Source organism: Pristiophorus japonicus, unplaced genomic scaffold, assembly GCF_044704955.1.
Source record: "Pristiophorus japonicus isolate sPriJap1 unplaced genomic scaffold, sPriJap1.hap1 HAP1_SCAFFOLD_1206, whole genome shotgun sequence".
In the NCBI taxonomy this organism is placed as follows: Eukaryota; Metazoa; Chordata; class Chondrichthyes; family Pristiophoridae; genus Pristiophorus; species Pristiophorus japonicus.
Genome location: NW_027250870.1, coordinates 1 through 21467, shown reverse-complemented (window position 1 = coordinate 21467; position 21467 = coordinate 1). Strand labels below are relative to the sequence as shown.

General features: G+C 57.2%; 1 protein-coding gene across 1 annotated transcript in view; it reads right to left on the bottom strand.

Annotated features, from left to right (window-relative positions):
• mapk15 (mitogen-activated protein kinase 15) overlaps nucleotides 1–19398 on the bottom strand; it is a gene marked incomplete at its 5' end in the record, with an annotated part of 79906 nt that extends 60508 nt beyond the window's left edge. Inside the window, 3 exons of the mRNA XM_070870227.1 lie at nucleotides 5807–5937; nucleotides 18998–19088; nucleotides 19369–19398. Coding sequence (XP_070726328.1) covers nucleotides 5807–5937; nucleotides 18998–19088; nucleotides 19369–19398 — 252 coding nt within the window. The remainder of the gene's footprint in view (nucleotides 1–5806; nucleotides 5938–18997; nucleotides 19089–19368) is intronic.
• Nucleotides 19399–21467: the final 2069 nt, after the last annotated feature.

Below are 21467 nucleotides of genomic sequence, written 5' to 3'. Positions count from 1 at the left end.
GGATGGATGGACGGACGGGGGGGGGATGGATGGACGGACGGGGGGGGGGATGGATGGACGGACAGGGGGGGGGATGGATGGACGGGGGGGGGGATGGACGGACGGGGGGGGGGATGGATGGACGGACAGGGGGGGGGATGGATGGACGGACGGGGGGGGGGGATGGACGGACGGGGGGGGGGATGGATGGACGGACGGGGGGGGGGATGGATGGACGGACGGGGGGGGGGATGGATGGACGGACAGGGGGGGGATGGATGGACGGACGGGGGGGGGATGGACGGACGGGGGGGGGGATGGATGGACGGACAGGGGGGGGGATGGATGGACGGACGGGGGGGGGGGATGGACGGACGGGGGGGGGGATGGACGGACGGGGGGGGGTGATGGACAGGGGGGGGGGGATGGACGGACGGGGGGGGGGGGGGGGATGGATGGACGGGGGGGGGGGGATGGACGGACGGACGGGGGGGGATGGACGGGGGAAAGGGATGGGGGGGGAGGGGGGGGGGGGATGGACGGGGGAAAGGGATGGGGGGGGATGGACGGGGGAAAGGGATGGGGGGAGGGGGAGGGGGGGGAAACGGACCGGGGGATGGACGGGGGGGGGGGGGGGGGATGGACGGGGGAAAGGGATGGGGGGGGAGGGGGGGGGGGAGGGGGGGGGGAAAGGGATGGGGGGAGGGGGAGGGGGGGGAAACGGACCGGGGGGATGGACGGGGGGGATGGACGGGGGAAAGGGATGGGGGGAGGGGGAGGGGGGGAAACGGACCGGGGGGATGGACGGGGGGGGGGGGGGGGGGGGATGGACGGGGGAAAGGGATGGGGGGGGGGGGAAATGGACGGGGGAAAGGGATGGGGGGAGGGGGGGAAATGGACGGGGGAAAGGGATGGGGGGGGGGGGAAATGGACGGGGGGGGGGGATGGACGGGGGAAAGGGATGGGGGGGGGGGGAAATGGACGGGGGAAAGGATGGGGGGAGGGGGGGAAATGGACGGGGGAAAGGGATGGGGGGAGGGGGGGAAATGGACGGGGGAAAGGGATGGGGGGGGGGGGAAATGGACGGGGGGGGGGGGGATGGACGGGGGAAAGGGATGGGGGGAGGGGGGGAAATGGACGGGGGAAAGGGATGGGGGGGGGGGGAAATGGACGGGGGGGGGGGGGGATGGACGGGGGAAAGGGATGGGGGGAGGGGGGGAAATGGACGGGGGAAAGGGATGGGGGGGGGGGGAAATGGACGGGGGGGGGGGGATGGACGGGGGAAAGGGATGGGGGGGGGGGGATGGACGGGGGAAAGGGATGGGGGGGGAGGGGGAGGGGGGGGAGGGAGGGGGGGGAGGGGGAGGGGGGGGAGGGAGGGGGGTGGGGTCAGGTACGTCAGGGAGAGAGAGACTAAGACCGAGGTCGGTCTGACCCCTGGGGTAGTGACACCCGACGGACCCAAGGTGTATTGACCACTTCCTTCCAGCTGCTCTCAACAATCCATCTCCCTCAGCCAAGCAGTGCTGCGTCAGTGTAGATGAGGGATGAACGGATAGAGGTATTTTTACACAGGATTACACCAGATATATGGCCCAGAAACAGGCCATTCGGCCCAACCAGTCCATGCCGATGTTTATGCTCCACTCGAGCCTCCTCCCGTCTTTCCTCATCTAAATCTATCAACATAACCCTCTATTCACTTCTCCCTCGTGTGTTCATCCAGCCTCCCCTTAAATACATCGATACTATTCACCTCAACCCCTCCCTGTGGCAGCAAGTTCCACATTCTCACCACTCTCTGGGTAAAGAGGTTTCTCCCGAATTCCCGATGGGTTTCTTGGTGACGATCTTATATTGATGGCCTGTCGTTATGCTCCTCCCACAAGTGGAAACATTCTCTCTGTATCCACTCTATCATAGAAACATAGAAATCTACGGCGCAGGAGTCCATTCCGGCCCATCGTGTCCGTGCCGGTCGACAAAGAGCCACACGGCCCTCGGTCAGCAGCCCTGAAGGTTACATATAAACCTATGAACAATGGCGGAAAGGCAAAGAGCACCCAGCCCAACCAGTCCGCCTCACACAACTGTGACACCCCTTATACTGAAACATTCTACACTCCACCCCAACCGGAGTCATGGGATCTCCTGGGAGGGGCAAAAACCAGATAAAAACCCAGGCCAATTTAGGGAGAAAATATCTGGGAAAATTCCTCTCCGACCCATCCAGGCGATCGACATTAGTCCAGGAGATCGCCCTGGCCGTATTCTATTCCCTGCAGTACTTACCGTTATATCTGCTTCATCCAACAAAAGGTCATCCAGTCTAATCCCAATTACCAGCTCTAGGTCCGTAACCCTGCAGGTTACTGCACTTTAAGTGCCCATCCAACCATCTCTTAAAAGTGGTGAGGGTTTCTGCATCCACCACCCTTCCAGGCAGCGAGTTCCAGATCCCCACAACCCTCTGTGTAAAGAAACCCCCCCCTCAAATCGCCTCTAAACCTTCCACCAATCACCTTCCACCAACCACTGCATTTGGAAAGCAGTGACAGGATCGGTCCAAGTCAGCATGGATTTATGAAAGGGAAATCATGCTTGACAAATCTCCTGGAATTTTTTGAGGATGTAAATTAGTAGAATGGACAAGGGAGAACCAGTGGATGTGGTGTATTTGGACTTTCAAAAGGCTTTTGACAAGGTCCCACACAAGATATTAGTGTGCAAAATTAAACCACATGGTATTGGGGGTAATGTATTGACGTGGGTAGAGAACTGGTTGGCAGACAGGAAGCAGAGAGTCGAGATAAACAGGTCCTTTTCAGAATGGCAGGCAGTGACTAGTGGAGTGCCACAGGGCTCAGTGCTGGGACCCCAGCTATTTACAATATACATTAATGATTTAGATGAAGGAATTGAGCATAATATCTCCAAGTTTGCAGGTGACAATAAGCTGGGTGGCAGTGTGAACTGTGAGGAGGATGCTAAGAGGCTGCAGGGTGATTTGGACAGGTTAGGTGAGTGGGCAAATGCATGGCAGATGCAGTATAATGTGGATAAATGTGAGGTTATCCACTTTGGTGGCAAAAACATAAAGGCAGGTTATCTGAATGGTTGCAGATCAGGAAAAGGGGAGGCGCAACGAGACCTGGGTGTCATGGTACATCAGTCATTGAAGGTTGGCATGCAGGTACAGCAGGCGGTGAAGAAGGCAAATGGCATGTTGGCCTTCATAGCGAGGGGATTTGAGTATAGGAGCAGGGAGGTCTTACTGCAGTTGTACAGGGCCTTGGTGAGACCTCACCTGGAATATTGTGTTCAGTTTTGGTCTCCTAATCTGAGGAAGGACGTTCTTGCTATTGAGGGAGTGCAGCGAAGGTTCACCAGACTGATTCCCGGGATGGCTGGACTAACATATGAGGAGAGACTGGATCAACTGGACCTGCATTTATTGGAGTTTAAAAGGATGAGAGGGTATTTCATAGAAACATAAATTTCTGACGGGATTGGGCAGGTTAGATGCAGGAAGAATGTTCCCGATGTTGGGGAAGTCCAAAACCAGGGGACACAGTCTAAGGATAAGGGGTAAGCCATTTAGAACTGATGAGGAGAAACTTCTTCACTCAGAGTTGTTAACCTGTGGAATTCCCTACCGCAGAGAGTTGATCATGCCAGTTTGTTAGATATATTCAAGAGGGAGTTGGATATGGTCCTTACGGCTAAAGGGATTAAGGGGTATGGAGAGAAAGCAGGAAAGGGGTACTGAGGGAATGATCAGCCATGATCTTATTGAATGGTGGTGCAGGCTCGAAGGGCCGAATGGCCTACTCCTGCACCTATTTTCTGTGTTTCTATGTTAAAACTATGCTCCCTCGAAATAGGCCCCTCCACCAATGGAAATAGACCCTTACTATCCACGATGTGCAAGCCCCTTAATATTTTGTACACCTCAATGAGGTCTCCTCTCAATCTCTGTTCCAATGAGAACAAACCCAGCCTATCCAATCTGTCCTCATAACTAAGATTCTTATATTCTATGCCTCGGCCAAGAAAGGCAAGCCTTCTGTATGCCTTCTTAACCACCTTATCTACCTGGATATCAAAACCTTTCATAATTTGAAAGACCTCTATTAGGTCACCTCTTAGCCTTCTTTTTTTCCCAAGAGGAAAGAGACCCAGCCTGTTCATCCTTTCCCGATATGTAAACCCTCGTATTTCTGGTAACATCCTTGTAAATCTTCTCTGCACCCTCTCCAGTGCCTCTATATCCTTTGTTTAATATGGCGACCAGAACTGTACGCAGTTCTCTGGTCCAACCAAGGTTCGATACAGATCTAGCATAACTCCCCTACTTTTCAACTCTAGAAATAAACCTTAGTTCTTGGTTTGCTTTTTACGGCCTTGCTAACCTGAGTCGCAACATTTAGTGATTTGTGTATTTGTCTCCGAGATCCCTTTGTTCCTCTACCCCACCCAGACTCCCATTCTCCCAGTAATAAGTGACCTCCCTATTCTTCCTACCAATATGTAATAGCTCACATTTATCTGTGTTGAACTTCAATTGCCAATTCTATGCCCATTCTGTAAGTTTATTAATATCCTCCTGTAATTTGTTGCAATCCTCCTGAGTATTCTAACAGAAAACAGAGAGTCGGGATAAATGGGTAATTTCCCAGTTGGCAAACAGTAACTAGTGGGGTGCCGCAGGGATCGGTGCTGGGTCCTCAACTATTTACAATCTATATTAATGACTTGGATGAAGGGACCGAGTGTAATGTCGCCAAGTTTGCTGATGATACAAAGATGGGTGGGAAAGCAAGTTGTGAGGAGGACACAAAAAATCTACAAAAGGGATATAGACAGACTCAGTGAGTGGGCAAACATTTGGCTGATGGACTATAATGTGCGGAAATAGAAGGTTGTCCACTTTGGTAGGAAAAATAAATATTAGTTAAATGGGGAGCGATTACAAAATGCTGCAGTACAGAGAGACCTGGGGTCCTTGTGCATGAAATACAAAAAGTTAGTATGCAATCAGGAAGGCAAATGGAATATTGGCCTTTATTGCAAAGGGGATGGAGTATGAAAGCAGGGAAGTCTTGCTGCAGTTATACAGGGTATTGGTGAGGTCACACCTGGAGTACTGCGTGCAGTTTTGGTCTCGGTATTTACGAAAGGATATACTTGCATTGGAGGCCGTTCAGAGAAGGTTCACTCGGTTGATTCCGGAGATGAGGGGGTTGACTAATGAAAATAGGTTGAGTAGATTGGGCCTCTACACATTGGAGTTCAGAAGAATGAGAGGTGACCTTATCGAAACCTATAAAGTTACCTCGGGGGCTTGACAAGGTGGATGCAGAGAGGATATTTCCACTCATAGGGGAAACTAAAACTAAGGGATATAGTCTCAGAATAAGGGGCTGCTCTAGATTCTTATAAAATGCGTGGATGCAATCCATCCTGACCAGGGGTTTTATCCTCTTTGAGATTGATTAGTTTATTTAATACAGCCCCTCATTTTATTTTAAATGCACTTTTCTCCTTAATAATCTCAACACCCAATGTCATGTCCACCTGTTCTATCTCCCTGGTAAATACTGAAGCAGAATAATGATTGAATATTTCTGCCATCTCTCTATCATTACCCGTGGTATATCCAGTCTATTCCTTAATGGCCCTATTCCCATCCTAACCTTCCTTTTTTATTGATGTACCTGTAAAATATTTTACTATCTTGTTTTATGTTCATTGATAATTTACTTTTATAGTTCCATGAGCCAGTTAGTCCATTGTGTGTGAGATGCTGTGACTCCGATGCTCCTACCTTCTGATCCCGATGGATTACATTCCCTGAGTGGATGAACTTGGTGGCTTTCAGCAGCTGGTATAGGATGTAGCAAATGTGAATGTCCTTCAGCAAGTTCCCCTTCTTTATCACCGCGTGCAGATCCGTCTCTGCAACACACACAGACAGAGCATTCCCTCACATACAGCACACACAGACTGTGACCATCGCCCTCACACACACACACAGACTGTGACCATCGCCCTCACACACACACAGACTGTGACCATCGCCCTCACACACACACACAGACTGTGACCATCGCCCTCACACACACACACACACAGACTGTGACCATCGCCCTCACACACACACAGACTGTGACCATCGCCCTCACACACACACACAGACTGTGACCATCGCCCTCACACACACACACACAGACTGTGACCATCGCCCTCACACACACACACACACACACACAGACTGTGACCATCGCCCTCACACACACACACACACAGACTGTGACCATCGCCCTCACACACACACACACAGACCGTGACCATCGCCCTCACACACACACACAGACTGTGACCATCGCCCTCACACACACGCACACACAGACTGTGACCATCGCCCTCACACACACACACACACAGACTGTGACCATCGCCCTCACACACACACACAGACTGTGACCATCGCCCTCACACACACAGACTGTGACCATCGCCCTCACACACACACACACACACAGACTGTGACCATCGCCCTCACACACACACACAGACTGTGACCATCGCCCTCTCACACACACAGACTTTGACCATCGCCTTCACACACACACACACACAGACTGTGACCATCGCCCTCACACACACACACACACACACACACAGACTGTGACCATCGCCCTCACACACACACACAGACTGTAACCATCGCCCTCACACACACACACACACAGACTGTGACCATCGCCCTCACACACACACACACAGACTTTGACCATCGCCCTCACACACACACAGACTGTGACCATCGCCCTCACACACACACAGGCTGAGAGCATTCCCTCACATACAGCACACACGGACTGTGACCATCGCACTCACACACACACACACACACGGACTGTGACCATCGCCCTCACACACACACACAGACTGTGACCATCGCCCTCACACACACACACACACACAGACTGTGACCATCGCCCTCACACACACACACAGACTATGACCATCGCCCTCACACACACACAGACTGTGACCATCGCCCTCACACACACACACAGACTGTGACCATCGCCCTCACACACACAGACTGTGACCATCGCCCTCACACACACACACACACAGACTGTGACCGTCGCCTCACACACACACACACAGACTGTGACCATCGCCCTCACACACACACACAGACTGTGACCATCGCCCTCACACACACACAGACTGTGACCATCGCCCTCACACACACACACACACACACAGACTGTGACCATCGCCCTCACACACACACACACAGACTGTGACCATCGCCCTCACACACACACACACACAAACAGACTGTGACCATCGCCCTCACACACACACAGACTGTGACCATCGCCCTCACACACACACACACACAGACTGTGACCATCGCCCTCACACACACGCACTGTGACCATCGCCCTCACACACACACACACACACAGACTGTGACCATCGCCCTCACACACACGCACACAGACTGTGACCATCGCCCTCACACACACACAGACTGTGACCATCGCCCTCACACACACACACACAGACTGTGACCATCGCCCTCACACACACACACAGACTGTGACCATCGCCCTCACACACACACACAGACTGTGACCATCGCCCTCACACACACACACAGACTTTGACCATCGCCTTCACACACACACACACAGACTGTGACCATCGCCCTCACACACACACACACACACACAGACTGTGACCATCGCCCTCACACACACACACACAGACTGTGACCATCGCCCTCACACACACAGACTGTGACCATCGCCCTCACACACACACACACACAGACTGTGACCATCGGCCTCACTCACACACACACAGACTGTGACCATCGCCCTCACACACACGCACACACAGACTGTGACCATCGCCCTCACACACACGCACACAGACTGTGACCATCGCCCTCACACACACACACACACACAGACTGTGACCATCGCCCTCACACACACACACAGACTGTGACCATCGCCCTCACACACACACACAGACAGACTGTGACCATCGCCCTCACACACACACACACACACACACACAGACTGTGACCATCGCCCTCACACACACACACACACACACAGACTGTGACCATCGCCCTCACACACACACAGACTGTGACCATCGCCCTCACACACACACAGACTGTGACCATCGCCCTCACACACACACACACACACACAGGCTGAGAGCATTCCCTCACATACAGCACACACGGACTGTGACCATCGCCCTCACACACACACACACAGACTGTGACCATCGCCCTCACATACAGCACACACGGACTGTGACCATCGCCCTCACACACAGACTGTGACCATCGCCCTCACACACACACAGACTGTGACCATCGCCTTCACACACACACACACACAGACTTTGACCATCGCCTTCACACACACACACACAGACTGTGACCATCGCCCTCACACACACACAGACTGTGACCATCGCCCTCACACACACAGACTGTGACCATCGCCCTCACACACACACACACACAGACTGTGACCATCGCCCTCACACACGCACACACACAGACTGTGACCATCGCCCTCACACACACACACACACAGACTGTGACCATCGCCCTCACACACACACACAGACTGTGACCATCGCCCTCACACACACACACACACAGGCTGAGAGCATTCCCTCACATACAGCATACACGGACTGTGACCATCGCCCTCACACACACACACAGACTGTGACCATCGCCCTCACACACACACAGGCTGAGAGCATTCCCTCACATACAGCACACACGGACTGTGACCATCGCCCTCACACACACACACACAGACTGTGACCATCGCCCTCACATACAGCACACACGGACTGTGACCATCGCCCTCACACACAGACTGTGACCATCGCCCTCACACACAGACTGTGACCATCGCCCTCACACACACACAGATTGTGACCATCGGCCTCACACACACACAGACTGTGACCATCGCACACACACACACTGTGACCATCGCCCTCACACACACACACAGACTGTGACCATCGCCCTCACACACACATACAGACTGTGACCATCGCCCTCACACACCCACAGACTGTGACCATCGCCCTCACACACACACACACACACACACACACAGGCTGAGAGCATTCCCTCACATACAGCACACACGGACTGTGACCATCGCCCTCACACACCCACACACACGGACTGTGACCATCGCCCTCACACACACACACACAGATTGTGACCATCGCACTCACACACACACAGACTGAGAGCATTCCCTCACATACAGCACACACAGACTGTGACCATCGCCCTCACACACACAGACTGTGACCATCGCCTTCACACACACACACACACAGACTGTGACCATCGCCCTCACACACACACACAGACTGTGACCATCGCCCTCACACACACACACAGACTGTAACCATCGCCCTCACACACACACACACAGACTGTGACCATCGCCCTCACACACACACACAGACTGTGACCATCGCCCTCACACACACACACAGACTGTGACCATCGCCCTCACACACACACACACACACACACAGACTGTGACCATCGCCCTCACACACACAGACTGTGACCATCGCCCTCACACACACACACACAGACTGTGACCATCGCCCTCACACACACACACAGACTGTGACCATCGCCCTCACACACACACACACACACAGACTGTGACCATCGCCCTCACACACACACACACACACACAGACTGTGACCATCGCCCTCACACACACACACACAGACTGTGACCATCGCCCTCACACACACAGACTGTGACCATCGCCCTCACACACACACACACACACAGACTGTGACCATCGGCCTCACTCACACACACACACACACAGACTGTGACCATCGCCCTCACACACACGCACACACAGACTGTGACCATCGCCCTCACACACACGCACACAGACTGTGACCATCGCCCTCACACACACACACACAGACTGTGACCATCGCCCTCACACACACACACAGACTGTGACCATCGCCCTCACACACACACACAGACTGTGACCATCGCCCTCACACACACACACAGACAGACTGTGACCATCGCCCTCACACACACACACACACACACACACAGACTGTGACCATCGCCCTCACACACACACAGACTGTGACCATCGCCCTCACACACACACAGACTGTGACCATCGCCCTCACACACACACAGACTGTGACCATCGCCTTCACACACACACACACACACACAGACTTTGACCATCGCCCTCACACACACACACACACAGACTGTGACCATCGCCCTCACACACACACACACAGACTGTGACCATCGCCCTCACACACACACACACAGACTGTGACCATCGCCCTCACACACACACACAGACTGTGACCATCGCCCTCACACACACACACACACACACAGGCTGAGAGCATTCCCTCACATACAGCACACACGGACTGTGACCATCGCCCTCACACACACACACACAGACTGTGACCATCGCCCTCACATACAGCACACACGGACTGTGACCATCGCCCTCACACACAGACTGTGACCATCGCCCTCACACACAGACTGTGACCATCGCCCTCACACACAGACTGTGACCATCGCCCTCACACACACACAGATTGTGACCATCGGCCTCACACACACACAGACTGTGACCATCGCACACACACACACTGTGACCATCGCCCTCACACACACACACAGACTGTGACCATCGCCCTCACACACACATACAGACTGTGACCATCGCCCTCACACACCCACAGACTGTGACCATCGCCCTCACACACACACACACACACACACACACAGGCTGAGAGCATTCCCTCACATACAGCACACACGGACTGTGACCATCGCCCTCACACACCCACACACACGGACTGTGACCATCGCCCTCACACACACACACACAGATTGTGACCATCGCCCTCACACACACACAGACTGAGAGCATTCCCTCACATACAGCACACACAGACTGTGACCATCGCCCTCACACACACAGACTGTGACCATCGGCCTCACACACACAGACTGTGACCATCGCCCTCACACACACACACACAGACTGTGACCATCGCCCTCACACACACACACAGACTGTGACCATCGCCCTCACACACACACACAGACTGTGACCATCGCCCTCACACACACACACACACACCGACTGTGACCATCGCCCTCACACACACACACACAGACTGTGACCATCGCCCTCACACACACACACACAGACTGTGACCATCGCCCACATGCGCACACACACACACAGACTGTGACCATCGCCCTCACACACACACACGAACTGTGACCATCGCCCTCACACACACACACAGACTATGACCAGCGCCCTCACGCACACACACACAGACTGTGACCATCACACACACACAGACTGTGACCATTGCCCTCACGCACACACAGACTGTGACCATCGCCCTCACACACACACACAGACTGTGACCATCGCCCTCACACACACACAGACTGTGACCATCGCCCTCACACACACACACACAGACTGTGACCATCGCCCTCACACACACACGCACACAGACTGTGACCATCGCCCTCACACACACACACAGACTGTGACCATCGCCCTCACACACACACACACACACAGACTGTGACCATCGCCCTCACACACACACACAGACTGTGACCATCGCCCACACGCGCACACACACACACAGACTGTGACCATCGCCCTCACACACACACGGACTGTGACCATCGCCCTCACGCACACACACACAGACTGTGACCATCACACACACACAGACTGTGACCATTGCCCTCACGCACGCACACAGACTGTGACCATCGCCCTCACACACACACACAGACTGTGACCATCGCCCTCACACACACACAGACTGTGACCATCGCCCTCACACACACAGACTGTGACCATCGCCCTCACACACACAGACTGTGACCATCGCCCTCACACACACAGACAGACTGTGACCATCGCCCTCACACACACACACACAGACTGTGACCATCACCCTCACACACACACACACACACACACACACACACAGACTGTGACCATCGCCCACACGCGCACACACACACACAGACTGTGACCATCGCCCTCACACACACACGGACTGTGACCATCGCCCTCACGCACACACACACAGACTGTGACCATCGCCCTCACATACAGCACACACGGACTGTGACCATCGCCCTCACACACAGACTGTGACCATCGCCCTCACACACACACAGACTGTGACCATCGCCTTCACACACACACACACACAGACTTTGACCATCGCCTTCACACACACACACACAGACTGTGACCATCGCCCTCACACACACACACACGGACTGTGACCATCGCCCTCACACACACACACAGACTGTGACCATCGCCCTCACACACACACAGGCTGAGAGCATTCCCTCACATACAGCACACACGGACTGTGACCATCGCCCTCACACACACACACACAGACTGTGACCATCGCCCTCACATACAGCACATACGGACTGTGACCATCGCCCTCACACACAGACTGTGACCATCGCCCTCACACACAGACTGTGACCATCGCCCTCACACACACACAGACTGTGACCATCGGCCTCACACACACACAGACTGTGACCATCGCACACACACACACTGTGACCATCGCCCTCACACACACACACAGACTGTGACCATCGCCCTCACACACACATACAGACTGTGACCATCGCCCTCACACACCCACAGACTGTGACCATCGCCCTCACACACACACACACACACACACACAGGCTGAGAGCATTCCCTCACATACAGCACACACGGACTGTGACCATCGCCCTCACACACCCACACACACGGACTGTGACCATCGCCCTCACACACACACACACAGATTGTGACCATCGCCCTCACACACACACAGACTGAGAGCATTCCCTCACATACAGCACACACAGACTGTGACCATCGCCCTCACACACACAGACTGTGACCATCGGCCTCACACACACAGACTGTGACCATCGCCCTCACACACACACACACAGACTGTGACCATCGCCCTCACACACACACACAGACTGTGACCATCGCCCTCACACACACACACAGACTGTGACCATCGCCCTCACATACACACACACACACACCGACTGTGACCATCGGCCTCACACACACACACAGACTGTGACCATCGCCCTCACACACACACACACAGACTGTGACCATCGCCCACATGCGCACACACACACACAGACTGTGACCATCGCCCTCACACACACACACGAACTGTGACCATCGCCCTCACACACACACACGAACTGTGACCATCGCCCTCACACACACACACAGACTATGACCATCGCCCTCACGCGCACACACAGACTGTGACCATCGCCCTCACGCACACACACACAGACTGTGACCATCACACACACACAGACTGTGACCATTGCCCTCACGCACACACACAGACTGTGACCATCGCCCTCACACACACACACAGACTGTGACCATCGCCCTCACACACACACAGATTGTGACCATCGCCCTCACACACACACAGACTGAGAGCATTCCCTCACATACAGCACACACAGACTGTGACCATCGCCCTCACACACACAGACTGTGACCATCGGCCTCACACACACAGACTGTGACCATCGCCCTCACACACACACACACAGACTGTGACCATCGCCCTCACACACACACACACACAGACTGTGACCATCGCCCTCACACACACACACACACACACACACACACAGGCTGAGAGCATTCCCTCACATACAGCACACACGGACTGTGACCATCGCCCTCACACACCCACACACACGGACTGTGACCATCGCCCTCACACACACACACACAGATTGTGACCATCGCCCTCACACACACACAGACTGAGAGCATTCCCTCACATACAGCACACACAGACTGTGACCATCGCCCTCACACACACAGACTGTGACCATCGGCCTCACACACACAGACTGTGACCATCGCCCTCACACACACACACACAGACTGTGACCATCGCCCTCACACACACACACAGACTGTGACCATCGCCCTCACACACACACACAGACTGTGACCATCGCCCTCACACACACACACACACACCGACTGTGACCATCGCCCTCACACACACACACACAGACTGTGACCATCGCCCTCACACACACACACACAGACTGTGACCATCGCCCACATGCGCACACACACACACAGACTGTGACCATCGCCCTCACACACACACACGAACTGTGACCATCGCCCTCACACACACACACAGACTATGACCAGCGCCCTCACGCACACACACACAGACTGTGACCATCACACACACACAGACTGTGACCATTGCCCTCACGCACGCACACAGACTGTGACCATCGCCCTCACACACACACACAGACTGTGACCATCGCCCTCACACACACACAGACTGTGACCATCGCCCTCACACACACACACACAGACTGTGACCATCGCCCTCACACACACACGCACACAGACTGTGACCATCGCCCTCACACACACACACAGACTGTGACCATCGCCCTCACACACACACACACACACAGACTGTGACCATCGCCCTCACACACACACACACACAGACTGTGACCATCGCCCACACGCGCACACACACACACAGACTGTGACCATCGCCCTCACACACACACGGACTGTGACCATCGCCCTCACGCACACACACACAGACTGTGACCATCACACACACACAGACTGTGACCATTGCCCTCACGCACGCACACAGACTGTGACCATCGCCCTCACACACACACACAGACTGTGACCATCGCCCTCACACACACACAGACTGTGACCATCGCCCTCACACACACAGACTGTGACCATCGCCCTCACACACACAGACTGTGACCATCGCCCTCACACACACAGACAGACTGTGACCATCGCCCTCACACACACACACACAGACTGTGACCATCACCCTCACACACACACACACACACACAGACTGTGACCATCGCCCACACGCGCACACACACACACAGACTGTGACCATCGCCCTCACACACACACGGACTGTGACCATCGCCCTCACGCACACACACACAGACTGTGACCATCGCCCTCACATACAGCACACACGGACTGTGACCATCGCCCTCACACACAGACTGTGACCATCGCCCTCACACACACACAGACTGTGACCATCGCCTTCACACACACACACACACAGACTTTGACCATCGCCTTCACACACACACACACAGACTGTGACCATCGCCCTCACACAAACACACACACAGACTGTGACCATCGCCCTCACACACACACACACACACACACAGACTGTGACCATCGCCCTCACACACACACACACACAGACTGTGACCATCGCCCTCACACACGCACACACACAGACTGTGACCATCGCCCTCACACACACACACACACAGACTGTGACCATCGCCCTCACACACACACACAGACTGTGACCATCGCCCTCACACACACACAGGCTGAGAGCATTCCCTCACATACAGCATACACGGACTGTGACCATCGCCCTCACACACACACACAGACTGTGACCATCGCCCTCACACACACACAGGCTGAGAGCATTCCCTCACATACAGCACACACGGACTGTGACCATCGCCCTCACACACACACACACAGACTGTGACCATCGCCCTCACATACAGCACATACGGACTGTGACCATCGCCCTCACACACAGACTGTGACCATCGCCCTCACACACAGACTGTGACCATCGCCCTCACACACACACAGACTGTGACCATCGGCCTCACACACACACAGACTGTGACCATCGCACACACACACTGTGACCATCGCCCTCACACACACACACAGACTGTGACCATCGCCCTCACACACACATACAGACTGTGACCATCGCCCTCACACACCCACAGACTGTGACCATCGCCCTCACACACACACACACACACACACACAGGCTGAGAGCATTCCCTCACATACAGCACACACGGACTGTGACCATCGCCCTCACACACCCACACACACGGACTGTGACCATCGCCCTCACACACACACACACAGATTGTGACCATCGCCCTCACACACACACAGACTGAGAGCATTCCCTCACATACAGCACACACAGACTGTGACCATCGCCCTCACACACACAGACTGTGACCATCGGCCTCACACACACAGACTGTGACCATCGCCCTCACACACACACACACACAGACTGTGACCATCGCCCTCACACACACCCACACACACGGACTGTGACCATCGCCCTCACACACACACACACAGATTGTGACCATCGCCCTCACACACACACAGACTGAGAGCATTCCCTCACATACAGCACACACAGACTGTGACCATCGCCCTCACACACACAGACTGTGACCATCGGCCTCACACACACAGACTGTGACCATCGCCCTCACACACACACACACAGACTGTGACCATCGCCCTCACACACACACACACAGACTGTGACCATCGCCCACATGCGCACACACACACACAGACTGTGACCATCGCCCTCACACACACACACGAACTGTGACCATCGCCCTCACACACACACACGAACTGTGACCATCGCCCTCACACACACACACAGACTATGACCAGCGCCCTCACGCACACACACACAGACTGTGACCATCGCCCTCACGCGCACACACAGACTGTGACCATCGCCCTCACGCACACACACACAGACTGTGACCATCACACACACACAGACTGTGACCATTGCCCTCACGCACACACACAGACTGTGACCATCGCCCTCACACACACACACAGACTGTGACCATCGCCCTCACACACACACAGACTGTGACCATCGCCCTCACACACACACACACAGACTGTGACCATCGCCCTCACACACACACGCACACAGACTGTGACCATCGCCCTCACACACACACACAGACTGTGACCATCGCCCTCACACACACACACACACACAGACTGTGACCATCGCCCTCACACACACACACACACAGACTGTGACCATCGCCCACACGCGCACACACACACACAGACTGTGACCATCGCCCTCACACACACACGGACTGTGACCATCGCCCTCACGCACACACACACAGACTGTGACCATCACACACACACAGACTGTGACCATTGCCCTCACGCACGCACACAGACTGTGACCATCGCCCTCACACACACACACAGACTGTGACCATCGCCCTCACACACACACAGACTGTGACCATCGCCCTCACACACACAGACTGTGACCATCGCCCTCACACACACACGCACACAGACTGTGACCATCGCCCTCACACACACACACAGACTGTGACCATCGCCCTCACACACACACACACAGACTGTGACCATCACCCTCACACACACACACACACACACACAGACTGTGACCATCGCCCACACGCGCACACACACACACAGACTGTGACCATCGCCCTCACACACACACGGACTGTGACCATCGCCCTCACGCACACACACACAGACTGTGACCATCACCCCCACACCCATCCCCACCCCCCCACACACACATACACTGCCACCAAACCACTCCGCCCGTATTCACCCAGTCACAATCCCTAATTCCCCCACCCTCATCCCACACACCTGCAACTCACCCACTCTCCCTGCAGAAAACACCAAGATCCCATCAACTCCCACCATATCCCTGACCCCGCTCGCAACCTATCACGAACCCCGCTCCCGGCCAATCCCTGACCCCGCTCCCGGCCAATCCCTGATCCTGATCCCGCTCCATCTCTGACCCCGCTCCCGGCCAAACCCTGCCCCCGCCCAATCCCTATCCTTGAGCCCGCTCCCGCCCAATCCCTATCCCCGCTCAATCCCTATCCCTGACCCCCCTCCCGCCCTATCCCTATCCCTGAACCCGCTCCCGCCCTATCCCTGACCCCGCTCCCGCCCTATCCCTGACCCCGCTCCCGCCCTATCCCTGACCCTGACCCCGCTCCCGCCCAATCCCTATCCCTGACCCCGCTCCCGCCCTATCCCTGACCCCGCTCCCGCCCAATCCCTATCTCTAACGCAGCTCCCGGCCAATCCCTATCCCTGACCCCGCCCTATCCCTATCCCTAACCCCGCTCCCGCCCAATCCCGATCCCTAACCCCGCTCCCGGCCAATCCCTATCCCCGACCCCGCCCTATCCCTAACCCCGCTCCCGCCCAATCCCGATCCCTAACCCCGCTCCCGGCCAATCCCTATCCCCGACCCCGCCCTATCCCTAACCCCGCTCCCCCCCCAATCCCGATCCCTAACCCCACTCCCGGCCAATCCCTATCCCTGACCCCGCCCTATCCCTATCTCCGCTCCCGCCCAATCCCGATCCCTAACCCCGCTCCCGGCCAATCCCTATCCCTGACCCCGCCCTATCCCTATCCCTAACCCCGCTTCCGCCCAATCCCTATCCCTGAGCCCGCTCCCGCACAATCCCGATCCCTGACCCCGCACGTGCCCAATCCCTATCCCTATCCCTGGCCCTGCTCCCGCCCAATCCCTGACCCCGACCCTGCTCTATTCGTGACCCCGCCCTATCCCGATCCCTGCTCTATTCCTGACCCCGCCCTATCCCGATCCCTGCTCTATTCCTGACCCCGCCCCATCCCGATCCCTGCTCTATTCCTGACCCCGCCCCATCCCGATCCCTGCTCTATTCCTGACCCCGCCCTATCCCGATCCCTGCTCTATTCCTGACCCCGCCCTATCCCGATCCCTGCTCTATTCCTGACCCCGCCCTATCCCGATCCCTGACCCCGCCCTATCCCCGCCCCTGCTCTATCCCTGACCCCGCCCCCGCTCTATTCCTGACCCCGCCCTATCCCTGACCCCGGCGAACTGTAGGCGCTCTGTGATGCTGCACCTTACCCATGAACTGGAAGACCAGGTAGATGTCCCTGTCATTTGAAGCTCGAATGACGTTGAGCAGTTTGATTATATTGGGGTGATGCCCAAATTCCTGCGAGATAAACAGAGAGTTAGTGCGTGGCAGGTCCAGGGGCTGAAAATACCCCGGCAATCTCAACCGCAGCTCAACGTGGGCAATACACACAGCTCACGGCCAGCATCCTCTGGGCCCCCTCCCTGCCGCGCCCACACCCTGTCCACCCCTGCCTCCGTATGTCCCCCCCATCTCCTTCTCCATCCCGTCCCTGCGCCCCCTCCATGCCTCGCAACCAACCACCCTCCACCTCTGTCTGTTTGCCCTTGCCTCCCCTCCCTCCCTCAAAAAAACTCACCTGGAGGAACAAAATTTCACGGAATGTCCTCTGAAAAAAAAAACAGAAATATATGTCAGATAGATATGGGGGGGGGGGGGGGGGGCGCGCGGGGGAGAGACAGTGTACGGGGAGGGCAGGAGACAGTGTTCGGGGAGGGGGGCAGTGTTCGGGGAGGGGAGGGGAGGGGGGCAGTGTACGGGGGAGGGGGGAGGGGGGCGGAGGGCAGTGTACGGAGGGGGGGAGGGCAGTGTATGGGGAGGGGGGGAACGCAGTGTTCGGGGAGGGCAGTGTTCGGGGAGGGGGGGGGCTGTGTTCGGGGAGGGGAGGGGAGGGGGGCAGTGTACGGGGGAGGGGGGAGGGGGGCGGAGGGCAGTGTACGGAGGGGGGGAGGGGGGGAGGGCAGTGTACGGGGAGGGGGGAGGGCAGTGTACAGGGAGGGGGGAGGGCAGTGTATAGGGAGGGGGGGAACGCAGTGTTCGGGGAGGAGACAGTGTTCGGGGAGGGGGGCAGTGTTCGGGGAGGGGAGGGGAGGGGGGCAGTGTACGGGGGAGGGGGGAGGGGGGCGGAGGGCAGTGTACGGAGGGGGGGAGGGGGGGGAGGGCAGTGTACGGGGAGGGGGGAGGGGGGCGGAGGGCAGTGTACGGAGGGGGGGAGGGGGGGGAGGGCAGTGTACGGGGAGGGCAGTGTACGGAGGGGGGGAGGGGGGGGAGGGCAGTGTACGGGGAGGGGGGAGGGGGGGGAGGGCAGTGTACGGGGAGGGGGGAGGGGGGGGAGGGCAGTGTACGGAGGGGGGGAGGGGGGGGAGGGCAGTGTACGGGGAGGGGGGAGGGCAGTGTATGGGGAGGGGGGGAACGCAGTGTTCGGGGAGGGGGGAGGGCAGTGTACGGGGAGGGGGGAGGGCAGTGTATGGGGAGGGGGGGAACGCAGTGTTCGGGGAGGGGGGAGGGCAGTGTACGGGGAGGGGGGAGGGCAGTGTACGGAGGGGGGGAGGGGGGGGAGGGCAGTGTACGGGGAGGGGGGAGGGCAGTGTATGGGGAGGGGGGGAACGCAGTGTTCGGGGAGGGGGGAGGGCAGTGTACGGGGAGGGGGGAGGGCAGTGTATGGGGAGGGGGGGAACGCAGTGTTCGGGGAGGGGGGAGGGCAGTGTACGGGGAGGGGGGAGGGCAGTGTACGGAGGGGGGGAGGGGGGGGAGGGCAGTGTACGGGGAGGGGGGAGGGCAGTGTATGGGGAGGGGGGGAACGCAGTGTTCGGGGAGGGGGGAGGGCAGTGTACGGGGAGGGGGGAGGGCAGTGTACGGGGAGGGGGGAGGGCAGTGTACGGGGAGGGGGGAGGGCAGTGTATGGGGAGGGGGGGAACGCAGTGTTCGGGGAGGGGGGAGGGCAGTGTACGGGGAGGGGGGAGGGCAGTGTACGGGGAGGGGGGAGGGCAGTGTACGGGGAGGGGGGAGGGCAGTGTATGGGGAGGGGGGGAACGCAGTGTTCGGGGAGGGGGGGAACGCAGTGTTCGGGGAGGGGGGAGGGCAGTGTACGGGGAGGGGGGAGGGCAGTGTACGGGGAGGGGGGAGGGCAGTGTATGGGGAGGGGGGGAACGCAGTGTTCGGGGAGGGGGGAGGGCAGTGTACGGGGAGGGGGGAGGGCAGTGTATGGGGAGGGGGGGAACGCAGTGTTCGGGGAGGGGGGAGGGCAGTGTACGGGGAGGGGGGAGGGCAGTGTACGGGGAGGGGGGAGGGCAGTGTATGGGGAGGGGGGGAACGCAGTGTTCGGGGAGGGCAGTGTTCGGGGAGGGGGGCAGTGTTCGGGGAGGGGAGGGGGGCAGTGTACGGGGAGGGGGGAGGGCAGTGTATGGGGAGGGGGGGAACGCAGTGTTCGGGGAGGGGGGCAGTGTTCGGGGAGGGGAGGGGGGCAGTGTACGGGGAGGGGGAGACGGTGCCGGGGGAGGGGAGAGACGGTGCCGGGGGAGGGGAGAGACGGTGCCGGGGGAGGGGAGAGACGGTGCCGGGGGAGGGGGGGGGGGGGGGAGACGGTGCCGGGGGAGGGGAGAGACGGTGCCGGGGGAGGGGAGAGACGGTGCCGGGGGAGGGGAGAGACGGTGCCGGGGGAGGGGAGAGACGGTGCCG